This window comes from Oratosquilla oratoria, chromosome 18, assembly GCF_046742065.1.
Source record: "Oratosquilla oratoria isolate Oo_2021 chromosome 18, ASM4674206v1, whole genome shotgun sequence".
Taxonomy (NCBI): Eukaryota; Metazoa; Arthropoda; class Malacostraca; order Stomatopoda; family Squillidae; genus Oratosquilla; species Oratosquilla oratoria.
Genome location: NC_134794.1, coordinates 56725261 through 56738484, shown reverse-complemented (window position 1 = coordinate 56738484; position 13224 = coordinate 56725261). Strand labels below are relative to the sequence as shown.

General features: G+C 38.6%; 1 protein-coding gene across 3 annotated transcripts; it reads right to left on the bottom strand.

Moving 5' to 3' along the window:
• Positions 1 to 325: 325 nt before the first annotated feature.
• LOC143035255 (uncharacterized) lies at positions 326 to 12922 on the bottom strand. Of its 3 annotated transcripts, none has more exons than XR_012967305.1 (2): positions 12607 to 12746; positions 326 to 2053 (listed from the first exon to the last, which is right to left on the bottom strand). XR_012967305.1 is itself a non-coding variant. In XM_076202074.1 (2 exons), exon 2 carries the CDS (start codon positions 11142 to 11144, stop codon positions 9762 to 9764), a length of 1383 nt encoding a protein of 460 aa, XP_076058189.1. In that variant the 5' UTR covers positions 11145 to 11371; positions 12809 to 12922; the 3' UTR covers positions 9029 to 9761. The 3 variants fall into 3 exon arrangements, 2 of the variants coding, with proteins under 2 accessions (XP_076058189.1, XP_076058188.1); XM_076202074.1 differs by lacking the exons at positions 326 to 2053; positions 12607 to 12746 and adding exons at positions 9029 to 11371; positions 12809 to 12922; XM_076202073.1 differs by lacking the exon at positions 326 to 2053 and adding an exon at positions 9029 to 11371.
• Positions 12923 to 13224: the final 302 nt, after the last annotated feature.

The following is a 13224-nucleotide window of genomic DNA, read 5'->3' as shown; positions in this document are numbered from 1 at the left end:
TGCAAGTGACTGTTGGCTGGTGTAGGTTCATATTCTAACTCTGGTGAGTCCAAAATCATCCACAAACAACTGGCTCACCTCCCACTTCCTTGTAAGTTCACTCACCAGTTACAAATTCCAGCGCAGCACCCACGTGTTTACTTCCTCCATCACATCATCCAATACCTGATAATTAATCATGGTGATTTCACACATGGTGTGGCCAAACCACTTCCTCCTTTGGTTCCTTAGCTTTAATACCCAGGAAGAAATATTTGAACCAACCTCAACAAGCTTCCCCATCCAAATCCCACACTCTGACACTAAATGATAAACGATGCAGTACTACACTTTTATTTCACTTCAAATATTAATTACACAACTGTATCCACTACAGTCCACAAATGTACTCACTTAAATACAGTTGCAACCTAATTCAGTGCAGATTACAACAATTCACACAGAGAGATAAGTACATGATTACACTGATACAAATACCGTATTCCTGGATTACTATACATACACATACTATGCAGATAACTCCAGTAAAGACTACAATGGATCATACATTGAATGAAATACATAGCTGCCTTGGTAGAAATAAGCTACCCCTAATATATAAAAAAGGAAACCCATGTTATTGCAAAATAAATCACCAACTTTTAAAATATTATGATTATCTTACATAATCTACAAATTGTTAAACTTTTTTGGCCTAACAATTGAAAATATATATTCTGACATATAGATCTGATTTCATAGGTATCATATTTCTAAATGGATGAAAACACAGTTGTCACAGAACAAAGATATATTTATTAAGACCCAATCTTTAAAAAAGTTAATCATGTTTTTATACTTCCTGAATGAAAATATTATAAACTGCAACCAAATGATTCACCCAAATATGGAACCATTTATATCAGGTTAATATTTTACTGACATCTTCATAACATTTTATCTGTTGAACATCTTTGGCAAATTAAAAATCTAAATGTGTACATTATATTGAGAAATGATCTAATCAATCAATCCACTACCGTGTCTCTCGCAAATGACCCACTGCTCCCCGGTAAGTGGCCACATTCACTGGATTAGCCTGTAAGTCACTCAAAAGAAGATAAAGGGTTCTATTCCATTATCATGCAAACACATTTTTCACTTTTCTTTTTTGTATTTGAAAGTTCTGTTTTTTCTATGGAATGGTTAAGTTAGGTTCAATATTAGGTTAGGAGCTATTGGACAACATAAGTTTCTGTGATTCTGGAATTTTATCAGCTATTGTGTTGTTGTCTGGGAAATATTTACTTTATACAATGTAGGATGTTTTCTCAGTCTTTTCTGTGGTGAATGCATCTAGGCCAATCTGCCCCAGTGGCCAGGCTTATTCTGTGTTGGTCTTGTTTTAAAGACTTTTTAAAGTTGAATGGTGACTTGACCACAGTCATGCCAATATGGTTCTTGCTTGTAATGGGAGGGATTTTTCTTTGGGGATGAGGTGTAGAGGAGTATTGTGATTTAGTGTGTATGTGATTTCAGATGGATATATTGTGTACATGGTAGGTTGTAAATGTCTGAAAAGTATACTGCTATTATTATTTTAATTTTACCTATTTTATATATTTATTATTTTATTTAGTTGGTTGTGTTTGTGTTATGAGATAGGTATGATTGAGGGCTACCACACAGGACTGTGCCTATCATTTTCATGTAATGTTATATGGGGAAGACTTTGGTTTTTGAGTCATGTTCTTTTAGGGTGGCTTTGGTGCATCCTTTTTTTTTTCTATTTTATCATTATTATGATATTTTGCTTACTGCCTACTTTTAGGGATACAAACCACACATCACTTACTGTATTATGATCAGTTTAATGTCATGAACTCCCCCTCTCAGACAGGGCTAGGACAATGATTCCTTATGGATGACTAAGTACAGAACTTAAAGTAGTACAGTATACCGCTACTATAAACTTGCTGCAAGGTAGACTTGATCTGCTTCATCTCTGACCTCTGCCTCAGATACTGACACTAACCAGCTCGTCCAGCGAGCATCCCACCACATCAAGTAAAATCTGAAAACATTCTTATAGTTTAAGTGTTATACAAACATATACCAATGGCTATTTCCCCCTTACAAGGGAGGTAGCCAAAAAACAAAGGTATAAAATCCACTCCCACTCATTCCATACCCACATACTCCACCCCCGTTCAATTGCCTCTCTCCCTTTTATCTTGCCTCCTCCTGGATGATGAGAGATGGGGAAAAAATCCCTTTGGGCTGCATCAAAATATCATTTACACCTCCCTCACCCCATCCCCCCCACTCCCTTCCATGCATCAAAGCATTATCCATACACAACCATTCTCCAATCACCCCTATCTTCTGTCTTCTCCCTTCCTTTCTCAACAGACATTCCCCTATTCCCCAATGCCCCTTTTACCCCATCCATTCATCTCATCTTTGGTCACCCCCTCATGTTCACTCTTTCTACCTATGCCTTCTACACCTCTTTCACTAGTCTTTCTTCACCCATTCTTTCCATGTGTCCACACCATCCCAGTACTCTTTCATCAACCCTATCTCCCAACTCCCTTTCCACCCCAGCTCTCCTCCTCACCTCGTTTTTCACTCTATCCAGCCTAGTAACCCCTATCATACTTCTCAGGCACCTCATCTAAAACACATTCAAACTCCTTCTTTCTTCCTCTCTTATGTTCCATGTTTCTGCCCCATACAGTCCTGTCGGCACAATCACTCCATACAATCTCTTAGCATCCATTCCCAAATGTCTATTTCTCATTACACTTTTTAATCCCCCAAGACATTTACTTGCTTCTCTCAATCTACATTCTACCTCCACTCCTCCCTTTCCTGCCACATTCGCACCCAAGTATCTAAAACTATCCACTTCCTCCAGTCTCTCTCCCTTAATACTCACCTCCAATTTGCTGCCACATTCTCCCCTTGTACATCTCATCACCTTACTTTTACCCACATTTATCTTCAACTTCCTTCTTTTGCACACCTTCCCAAACTCTGTCACTAACTTCCTTTATCCCTCCTTTGATCCTTGAACAAGCACAGTGTTGTCAGCAAACAACAACTGGCTTATCTTCATTTTCTTTAACCATCTCCAATCTCTTGTGTTTACCTCTTGCACCACCCCATCCATGTATTAATTGAACAGCCAAGGCAACATAACACATCCCTGACAAAGTTCCACCTTTACTTCAAACCACTCTATTTCTGGTTCTAACATGTGCTCTACTTCTCTCATAAAAACCCCTGACTGCTCTTAACAGCTTTCCTCCTCTCCCATATATCTGCAATACCTCCCATAGTGCCTTCCTGTCTAACCTGTCATAAGCCTTTTCCAAATCCATAAAAGCCCCCAAAATATCCTTACCTTTTCTTAAAGCTCTCATATATCTGCCTTACCACAAAAAATCTGATTCATGCAACCCTTGCCTGTCTTAAACCCACAGTTCCTCAACAAATATTCTCTGTTCCTCACCTAATCCTCTCAATCATATCCCTCCCATAAGCCTTCCCAACTACATTTAACAAACTGGTCCCTATGAAATTACTACTCACACTTGTCCCCTTTTCCCTTGTAAAGTGGAACTATACAGACACTCTACCCTCTTTTAAACAAACATTAAACAACCTCATCAGCCAGTCCACCATCACTGTACCCTTTTTCTAGACACTCCACATTACATCCACATCTTGCTTCCGTTTCACCTTCATCCACATTAACCTTGAAGAAACCTCCTTCCACTCCACCACACATTTACCAATCTCTTCACTTACTAGTATAGCCACCCCTTCTCTCTCTCGTCTTCTCTTCATTCCTGACACCCTCCCAAACTCAAACTCGCCCCTATCTTTCAACTTGTTTCACTCAATGCCAACACATCGATTTTTCTTCTAACAAACATACTGCCAATCTTTTCCTTTTAACTCTCATCTGTACCACATCCACACACATTAAAAGACCCAAACTTTAGAGTTCTGGTTGGAAAACTCCTCTCAGACCCCTTTTATTTTTTTTTATTTTTTTTTTTAAGAATGTCCCTTTGGAGCTATAGAGAGAAGGATGCCTAATCCTATCTCAGTCCTGTTTTTGTTGCTTTTTATGACTCAAGTGGGAATACTTGGTGGCAGTATTCTTTTCCCCCACCAAAGAGTTAGGGAAAAAAGAAAAAAGGAAATTAATATTCTGAAAAGTGGTACAGGACATTATCAAGAGTGGGGGAGGAGCATAATGGAGGGACAGTTGCAGTATAATAAAATATCATTTCTCTATTAATAGAGATTTCCTCTAACACAAACAAAATGATGTGTGCTCTGGTCCATAGGGGTACCCCATATAGACCCTAAAGTATCAGCTGCATACTACTGAGCAGCTTTTAACCCCACAACATGCAGCCAATACCCCAGACATTTGATATACAGTAACTGTAAAAACAAATTAGTACTGATGTTTTACATTAATAAACACTTTTAAATATCAACTTGAGAATAACTTTTTATGTTGAGACATTCTGACAGGTTGATCTAAGTGGGAGTAGTAAATACAGGAGTCTTAGTCTGAGTTTATTCCTGACTAGTTTTGCAGGTATGCTTTTTCAAAGGAATGGTGTACAAACGAGCTGTGGATATTTATACATGAGGGGGACCTCACTACCTCCCCATGTTGCAAGAGTTGGCAACAAGTGTGGACAATATCGAATGACCTAATAATTAACAATAGCAATGTACTAATAATAACAATAATAATGAGAATGCTAATAATAATGATTGGAGTAATAGCAATAACAACAACAGTAATAATAGCAATAATGATACTATAATAATAATAATCTATAACATAATAATGACATAATAATAATGTAATAAATATATTAATGATAATAATGAAAAAATAATAATGTGGTGAAAAGAACAGTAGTAATAATGGAGGATGAGTGACTTGATAGTATGTGAAATAAAATAGAAATATGGTAGCACGGTATATGAATAATTGATAAGGTGGATGGAAGAAAAATGAAAAGGAAGTGGTGAAGTTAGGGATGTGAAATATAATGTCTATTTAGAGTCGGGAGGTCTGAGAAGCCATTTTTGGAGGGCAATTGTCAAGGAGGATTTTGTCCATTTCAAGTCCCCAGTCCTCTTGTTTGTGTTTTTGTTTATGGCAATGTAAAGGGATTAATTATTTTCCATTATCTCTCGTGTAAACCTTTGGCTAGAATAGTGGTTCCCTCCCAGTTTGGTAGGTGTCCCTCTGTGTCTAAGTAGTTACATACATATACCAAGCCTTTTTCCTCCATACAAGGGAGGTAGCCAAAAAGGAAAAGGCATAAAATCATTCCATCTCTGAATACACTCTACACCCCTCCACCGTCTCTCTCATCTTATCACCTCCTGGATGATGGGTCATCCCTGCACCTTGTCCACTGCCCTGGGTCAGAAGCAGTGTCGCAAGACACAGCACATCCACAGCAAGGCCGCTGGGAGTCTACAGTAAGTAGTTAACTAGAGTATTTGTTTCTCGGTGGTGTCTAATGTCACCTTTGTGTTCCCTGAGTCTGTTGGTAAGTCCTCTGTACATCTCACCGTAATATGCACTGTTGCATCCATTACAGGGAATTTTGTAGATGATGCTACTGTCACGGTTCATCTTGATTTTGTTCTTTGTGATTAAATGTCCTATTTTCTTTCATGTGTCATTTACTATAATGAGTCCTGTCTGTCTCAGCATCTTGGAAAGCATGTGAGGTCAGAGTTGGGAACCACGAGGTATCATAAATCTGGACTCTCTTCTCTTTCTTTTCTCTGTCTGATTTTAATGGCTTTCCATAATGATGTCCCTAGCATGCCCTCTGGGTATCTTAGGTTCCAGAATGCAGCAGTTGTGTATACTGTCTCTCATGTCCCTAACTTCACTTTTACTTACCCTTTCAATTTTTCTTCCATTCACCTTATTATCAATTATTCATATACCGTGCTACCATATTTCTATTTTACTTCACATGTCAAGTCACACATCCTCCATTATTACTATTATCAGGGTTCCCACAGAAAATTGAAAACTAAATTCCAGGACTTTTCCAGGATAAAAATCATCAAATTTCCAGGACTTTGAGTGGAATATCTGAAACAATTTTCAAATACAAACTGATCTTTCTGGCCTCCTCCACCCCTTACAGCCAGCCGATTCCACCCACTTTATTACACTATGCAGTCTTCCTCTGTTAGATTACAATATATATATATATATATATATATATATCAGAGTATCAGGTATAATTCATTCTTTGCTCTTTCTTGAAAATAGTCACTCCATTGATTTCAGTTTCTGCTTGAGGTCTTGTAGTTTCTTTTCCAGTTTGAGATTTTCATCCGCCTTCTCAGAAACTTTCAGTCTGAAAGCATTGGACTTAGCCAGCAAAGTGAAGTCATGCTCTGTTTCTGCCTTCTTTGCCAGCTGGTCTGCTTCCTTGGTCATTGACTCCATACTATCTTTCAAGAGCTTCCTCTTTTTCTCTGCTGACTGGATATCCTCTTGTAGTGCCTTTCTCTTTGAGGATTTCTCATTATCTGTCTGTGACTTCTTCTGATCCACGAGGTACTGTTGGTATCTCACCCTCAATGCCCTGACATGCCTTTTCAGTCTGGGAGTGAAGGGTAACTCAGTGAAGTGCTGGCCCGTGGCTTGGATACTGTCATAGACTGTACGAAGAGTTACAATAGTCTTCTCCTGCATGTTCTGAACCAGGAGGTCCTTGTTCACAGAATAACCCCTTTCTACTGATGCCTGACCATGGGAGACTGTGAGAAGCATCTTGAAAACAGACCAGAGCTTGCTGTACTTGTGGTCTTTAAAGTACTGGCCCAGAAATATGTCCAGCCTCTCACTATCTGGGGTGAAGTTCTTGAAATCTGCTGCATGTTCCTGCCTCATCTCACTGCCAAACGCCTTGTACTGAGCAAGGAGCTCATCGCACTCTTCCCCGGACAGCCTGTTGGCATTCAAAAGCATCTGGAAGATTTTCTGGAACTTCGTTGCCGCATCTGTAGAAGGAGCAACTAGTTTATCTGGAGCCAATGCAGAGAGATATCGAACCAGGGACAGTTTCAAGGGACTCTTGTCCAACATCTTGGATGTGAGCTCTGATAGCAGTGTCACACACTCATTCTTGAATGCCAGGACCTTCAAATCACTGACCAGTTTCTTCTCAGCAGCTTTCTTCACAGACTCTCGAGCAGCAAATCCCAGATCTACAAGTTTTGGCAGCATCTGGTTCTTCTGGTCCTTGGGGTCCAGGTTGGCCAGTTTCTGCATGGTGTCTGCTTTGTCCAGAACTTCTTTTTTGATGAAACGTCCCATGAGCGCAACAACCACTTCCTTTAGCTTCTGTCCCAAGAACGGTGCCATGGGTGCATCTGTTTGAAACCTCTGAAGGAATGGCTGGAGTTGTTTAGCTACAGAGATGAAGAATTGTAGCTTTGCAGCTTTCACTGATGCAAATGAGGCAGTGCTAGGGGCCTACTTGGGGTCTTTGAAGGATGCCACAAATTTCTCCACGTTGGGCCACATCTGCAATGCACGCTCTGCAACCTTTGCATCCTCAACCCATCTGTGCTGGCAAAATTGCAATGAGCTTGCTCCCTGTGATAGTGGTGAAATCATCTCTTCTTGCGGGGGTATCATGGAAGAGCTGCCACAGAGACCTTAGCAGGTTTCCAATCTTCCATCCAGTCTCGTTGGCTCCTTTCTGCAAGCTTCCGTGGACAGTGTGGAGTCCACAGCTTCCGATGTTCAGAAGTTCTGGGAGATCCTGTGTTTTGCGCTCCTGTTGCAGGTCATTGAAAAATTTCCAATTGTCGTTAGGTCCATCCATTGACACCTGAAGCAGACGCTTGGGATCTAGTTGTTGTGTCCCTTCCTTGAAGTTGTTGAGTAGGTCGCTTGCTCGAGCATGCCCCAAGAACTGTGACCCAAAGTACCTTACACTGACCTGACCAGAATCACTGTCCCAGTAACGGACTATGAAGTCCATTTGTTCATTCTGTGAAACAGGGTTCATGCACTTCTGACTTTCTCCACTAGCAGATCATGGAAATATGGAGACAGGCCAAAACAAACTAGATAAGCACACTTTGTAGCACCATATGAGAAAGTTTTAGCAATTTGGCTGTCCGGAAACATTCTTGGGAACAACATGCCCAGATCAGATGATGAATTGAATGAGTAGTTGCTCATAACAAGCTTCAGAGCCCAGAGAACCTCTGCATGGAGGGCAGCATCTGACACAACAGCTGCAACCTCTGATCTTTGTGGAGCTGTACTTGTACTAGCAACTGGTGCACTGGAGGCGACATTGGCTGCAGCATCATCTGCCTTTTCGTCTTGCTTCTTTCCAAAGAAGTTGCGGATTGCTGATGGGTTTTGCCTTGACTGGCTGATCCTGTTATGCAAGTTGCTTTTCATATGACTTCTCAGAGCGGAAACTCCCATGTTGGCTATGTCAGACACTGCACACTGTAGAATATTGAGCACAACCAACATCCATGCAACACTGAATTCAAGGACTTTCAATTACTTTTTTAGCTGGTAGTCCTAATTCCAGGACCACTTGATTTTTGGCAGAATTTCAGGACTTTTTCATGACTTTCCAGGATCACTTTTTTTTCCAGGACTTTCCAGAATTTTCAAGTACCGTGGGAACCCTGTATTATGTCTTCACCACATTTATTTTTATCATTATTATTATCATTGTTATTACTAATATTATCATCTTTATCAACATTATAATTATTATTATTACTATTATTATTATCATTGTTATTACTATTATTATCATCTTTATCAACATTATTATTATTGTTATTACTCTTACCATTATTGTTAGCATTGTCATTATTATTGTTATTATTAGTACATTGCTATTGTTATTATAATAAATGCCATTTAATAATGTCCACACTTGTTGCTAACTCTGGCAATATAGGGAGGTAGTGAGGTCTCCTTTAGGTATAAATGCCCACAGCCCATTTTGTACACCATTCCATTAAAAAAGCATACCTGCAAAACTAGGCAGGAATAAACTCAGACTAAGACTCCTGTTGTTCCTACTCCCACTTAAATAAATAATCTTTTAATTGACATCTAGTGAAAATGCTACATTTCATTTTACACCTACTGATTTTCACAAAATCATAACATATCACATTTGAAGACTGCTAACCTATACAAATTTTATACCATGTTGCTTAGAAATAAACAATTGAAAGCTATTACATTAACTCACACTATGGTGTGGTGGATACATTGCACTTCTAAACAGGACAATAATTCTAAAACATAAACACACATGTCCATTTTCTCTTCTACTGTGATTATTTTACATATACAACACAATTTAATTCAAAGTGTTCCATAATTTTTTCCATTCCACCCAATTAGGAATCGGATCAGGATATGTTTGTTATATTCTCCATAGCTTTGCAAACTATTTTATTTTTTAATTGAAAGATATTTATATTAAAGAAATATATCTGTTATTAACTCCTTAATTCCTATATACATCTAGTTAACATGTCTGGAGAATTGTCAAGAGGAAAGTTTGTGCACAAGGTTCTGCTCCTTACTAAGAGCATTCTTACACTAGAAAGCTTAATCATGTAATTCACATTGGAAAACTTTCTTATTTACATGGGTCATCATATACCTTTTCATATCCATCTTTAGAGGAACAAGCAGAATACTTAAGTCACACTGGAAAGATGTCTCTCCTGTGTTGTGACATCATATGCCTACTGAGACGATATTTTCTTAGAAAAGTTGCATTGCATAAATTGCACTGGAAAGGTTGTTCTCCTGTGTGGATCATTAAGTGACTTTTGAGGCCACTCTTTCTTGAGAACGCTAAATTACACAAGTCACAATGGTGAGGTTTCTCTCCTGTGTGTGTCATCATATGCTTTTTGAGATGACTCTTTTGTAAGAACGCAGACTTACAAATGTCACAATGAAATTGTTTTTCGCCCCTGTGAGCCATCATGTGTAGTTTGTACGAAGATTTTCGTGGGAAAACAGCGGCACACAGGTTGCACTGAAAAGGTTTCTCTCCTGTGTGGGTCATCACGTGGTCTTTGAGAGCACTCTTTCCTGTGTATGCTGCATCACATAGGCCACACCGAAAAGGCTTATTTCCTGTGTGGATTGCCATATGGTTTTTGAGATAACATTTACGTGAGAAAGCTGCATCACAGAGGTCACACTGGTAAGGCTTCTCTCCTGTATGTGTCATCATATGATCTTTGAGGTGATTATTTTGTGTGAAAGTGGCATCACACAGGCTACATTGGAAAGGTTTTTCTCCTGTATGGGTCCTCATATGTAATTTGACGTGATTTTTGAGCGAGAAAGCGGCATCACAAAGACTACACGGAAAAGGCTTCTCTCCAGTGTGGGTTCTCATGTGCCTTTTGAGGTGCCACTTTTGTAAGAAAGCTGCATCGCACAGGTCACACGGGAAAGGCTTCTCTCCAGTGTGGCTCATCTCGTGATCTTTAAGACCACGTTTTCTTGAGAAAGCTAAGCCACATAAGTTGCACTGGAAGGGTTTCTCTCCTGTGTGGGTAACTATGTGCTGTTTAAGATGACTTTTTTTGAAGAAAGCTGCATCACACAACTTGCATGGGAAGGGTCTTTCTCCTGTGTGTTTCATCATATGCAGTTTGACGTGACTCTTGAATGAGAAAGTCGCATCACAAAAGTCACACTGGAGATGCTTTCCTCCTTTGTGGGTTGTCATATGCTTTTCAAGATGACACTTTTCTACAAAAGTTGCATCACATTGATTACACTGGAAAGGTTTTTCTTCTGTGTGGGTCATCATATGTCTTTGGAGTTGGCAATTTTGTGAGAAAGTTGCACTGCACACGTCACACTGGAAAGTCTTCTCTTCTAAGTGTGTCTTCACATGATCTTTGAGAGAATTCTCTTCTGAGAAAGTTGCATTACACATATCACAACAAAAAGGTTTCTCTTCCACGTGAGCCATTGTATGTGGTTCAACGTGACTCTTTTCTGAAAGAACCACATCACTAAGGTTGCAATGTGATGGCTTTTCTTCTATATCAGCCATCATGCATCCTTTGAAATTACCCTTTCATGAGAAAGCTATACAGCATGCAGTAATACACACTGGAAATGATCTCTGTGATTCATCATATGAAATCTTGAGCTTATTCTTACAAAATGATATACGGTATAACTCATGTTAAACTAGATTCTCTTTAGTTTATGTTGCACTGTAAACAACATATACTGTCTATAGGTCACCCTTCTCGCGAAATCTTGCATGCTATCCTTTTCCTGCCAAAGGAGCAAAAAATTGATGACATCTATTTCTAATCATAAAATCAACATCATCTATCTTCTAGAAAACATGTAAGGAGTGTAGATAGGTCATCTTATATTAACAGAAGTATTGCAGGCATCATTTTGTACACACATTTATGATGAAACCTGACAGATGCACAAAAGGTGGAAACATCAATATGTATAGGGTTAAACAATAATGAAATTATTGAAATCACTTATTGGCTACTTAACACATTAATATAATCCTACCTCCATGAGCAGGACTCCAAAATCTACTCTAAGGTACCACAACTGGCCATGTGAAGTCAATCCTATTTAATGTCATTGCAACTTCACATCAGTGTCCTAAACATGACAAATTAGTAGAAGACCTGCACCAACAAATGTTGCTCCATTCCTGTATACTACAATTGGGTAACTACAGCGGCTGGCTACAGGTCATTCCTGTCTCCCAACTACTGTTTGATTCATGACGCAGTTTGCTTCCGAGACAATATTTTTTTGTCATAATGAAACTGAGAAAATGTCAGGTTAGGTCGGAGAGGGAGAGAGAAATAAAAACCTTTTCACAAAAGTCCCTAGACCAAAAAAAAACCTTGTGTACATTTATTTTTTTATACTATAACAACCCCTAACACAATTTGGTTTCTTATATAAAACCCTTTTAATCTCATTTGCAAAAGGTATTAATTTCATATTATAATTATTAAAGTGTTGTTTGAGGAAGTACGATGACATATTAGGTGGTTGCTATGGAGTGGGGTGTTAATTGGATATTCTAGTAAAATAAAATGCTTGGTATTGTGAGTGGTCATGACAATGCCATTTTAAGGTGCAATAGTGCTATTTCAAAATGTCAGTTATTGTTGCAAGGGTTAAATTTAAAACTTTCAAGTTTAGCATAATAAACACATACATGATCGAATATAAAGATGTATGAACATGAAAAATTCTCATTGAACCATTTATTTCTGCTGTCAGTTTATCGTAATCACAAATAAGACAAAATGATAAAGGAATGAAATCATGTGAAGAGCTTGTTTATACAATGAAAAATTCACACAAGGGCTCTAATAAAATATATTCTATCCCCTGGGTCTCCCATCCCCGAAAAAAAAAAATCTGAAACAAGCCTGAGGAGTGAGGGTCTCCCTAATCTAATGCTATCCTACTGCTCTCGATACTATATAATTATATTGAGGAGAAGACAGAACGAATACACTTACACTGAAGGGTCATAAGTTAAGTAATCATTTCTTAGTAATGTAATCCCATATCTAACGAATCTTTCAAATCTGGATTTAAATATATTCACTAAACTTGCCCAGCAGGTTCACCATCACCGCGTCTGACAACAACATTTTACTTTGCCTCCTATGGTAAACAAACCAATGCAAATGATAAAGCCAAAATTTAATTATGATTCACCTGTATGTCTTCCCCCTGTGCTTAATCTCTGTGACACATATGAATATCAAATATGGTCCAGGAAATTAAAGAATTCTTGCAGAACTATAATATATCACAGCCTTTATAGTTATTCCGTTTACTTTTTATTGTCTTACAGGTGATCGACCACTGATCATAGAAAATTTATAACTTACGAAGGGGTGACTATACTATTATTATTGTATTGGAGGAGAAATAAGAAAAGATAAAGTGCAAATAGGTCTAAAATTATGATAACAGGGAATACACCTAGGTTAGATGGGTTTCATGCGGAGTGAGGTTGTTTAACATGTGTCTCAGGGAGGGTAAATGCTGGAGTGCCTGTATAATTCCGCTTTTTAAAGGAAAAGGGGACAAATATGGGTGTAGTTTCAGATGGATAATTTTATTAAGTG

What these genes read in the sequence shown, in the direction of transcription:
- LOC143035255 (XM_076202074.1), bottom strand. Translation starts at nt 11,144, where the DNA reads ATGATGGCTGATATAGAAGAAAAGCCATCACATTGCAACCTTAGTGAT.